Raw genomic sequence first — 1,344 nt, forward strand, 5'->3', positions numbered from 1 at the left:
GGTTCTCCCAAGGTTCCTGAGGTTCCCCTGGGGTTCCTGGGGTTCTCCCAGGGTTCCCCCGAAGCTCCCGAGGTTCCTGAGGTTCCCCCAAGGTTCCCCCGTGGTTCTCCCAAGGTTCTCCTGAAGCTCCCAGGGCTCCCCTGAGGTTCTCCTGAGGTTCCCGAGGTTCCCCCAAGGTTCCTGAGGTTCCCCCGAGGTTCTCCTGAGGTTCCCCCAAGGTTCCCCCGTGGTTCTCCCAAGGTTCTCCTGAAGCTCCCAGGGCTCCCCTGAGGTTCCCGAGGTTCCCCCGAGGTTCCTGAGGTTCCCCTGAGGTTCTCCTGAGGTTCCCCCAAGGTTCTCCTGGGGCTCTCCCAAGGTTCCCCCGAGGTTTCTGAGGTTCTCCCGAGTTCCTACGTGGTTCTCCTGAGGTTCTCCTGAAGCTCCCAGGGCTCCCCTGAGGTTCTCCCGAGGTTCCTGAGGTTCTCCCGAGGTTCCTGAGGTTCTCCCAAGGTTCTCCCGAGGTTCCCCCGAGGTTCCCCCAAGGTTCCTGAGGTTCTCCTGAGGTTCCCCCAAGGTTCCTGAGGTTCTCCCAAGGTTCTCCCAAGGTTCTCCCGAGGTTCCCCCAAGGTTCCTGAGGTTCTCCCAAGGTTCCCCCAAGGTTCCCGAGGTTCTCCTGAGGTTCCCGAGGTCCCCCCAGGGCTGTCCCGTGCCCCTCCCTCAGCTCGGCTCCCATGCCCGGCCCGCGATGGAGCTCGGAGGGGACGCGGTGCCCTGCGGGAAGGACAAATTCATCTCCAGGTAAAGCTCCAGGGAATGCGGGCCGGGACACGCGGGGGGATGTTCCAGGGGTCTGGAATGGGGGATGTTCCACAGGGTGTCTGGAATGGGGGATGGTCCAGGGGATGTTCCAGGAGATGTTCCAGGGGATGTTCCAGGGGTCTGGAATGGGGGATATTCCAGGGGATGTTCCAGGGGATATGGAATGTGGAATATTCCAGGGGATATTCCAGAGGATGTTCAAGGGAATATTCCAGAAGATGTGGAACGTGGGATATTCCAGGGGGATGTTCCAGGGGATATTCCATGGGATGTGGAACGTGGGATATTCCAGGAGATGTGGAATGTGGGATATTCCAGGGGGATGTTCCAGGGGATGTTCCAGGGGATGTGGAACGTGGGATATTCCAGGAGATGTGGAATGTGGGATATTCCATGGGATGTTCCAGAGGATGTTCCAGGGGATATTCCAGGGAATATTCCAGAGGATGAGGAACGTGGGATATTCCAGGAGATGTGGAACGTGGGATATTCCAGGACAAAGTGGAATGTGGGATATTCCAGGGGGATGTTATATATAACAATATA

At 58.2% G+C, this 1,344-nt stretch overlaps 1 protein-coding gene across 3 annotated transcripts in view; it reads left to right on the forward strand.

Moving 5' to 3' along the window:
* The first annotated feature begins 6 nt into the window (after nucleotides 1-6).
* RASSF2 (Ras association domain family member 2) overlaps nucleotides 7-1,344 on the forward strand; it is an 8,146-nt gene continuing 6,808 nt past the window's right edge. The window contains exons 1-2 of one of the 3 annotated variants that reach the window (XM_033519479.1): nucleotides 7-145; nucleotides 459-777. In XM_033519479.1, the coding sequence (XP_033375370.1) occupies nucleotides 725-777 (53 nt within the window). In that variant the 5' untranslated portion in view covers nucleotides 7-145; nucleotides 459-724. Of the gene's footprint in view, nucleotides 778-1,344 lie in introns of all 3 variants that reach the window. The other 2 variants (XM_033519480.1, XM_015648625.3) reach the window with 2 other exon arrangements.

Source organism: Parus major, chromosome 22, assembly GCF_001522545.3.
Source record: "Parus major isolate Abel chromosome 22, Parus_major1.1, whole genome shotgun sequence".
Classification (NCBI taxonomy): domain Eukaryota; kingdom Metazoa; phylum Chordata; class Aves; order Passeriformes; family Paridae; genus Parus; species Parus major.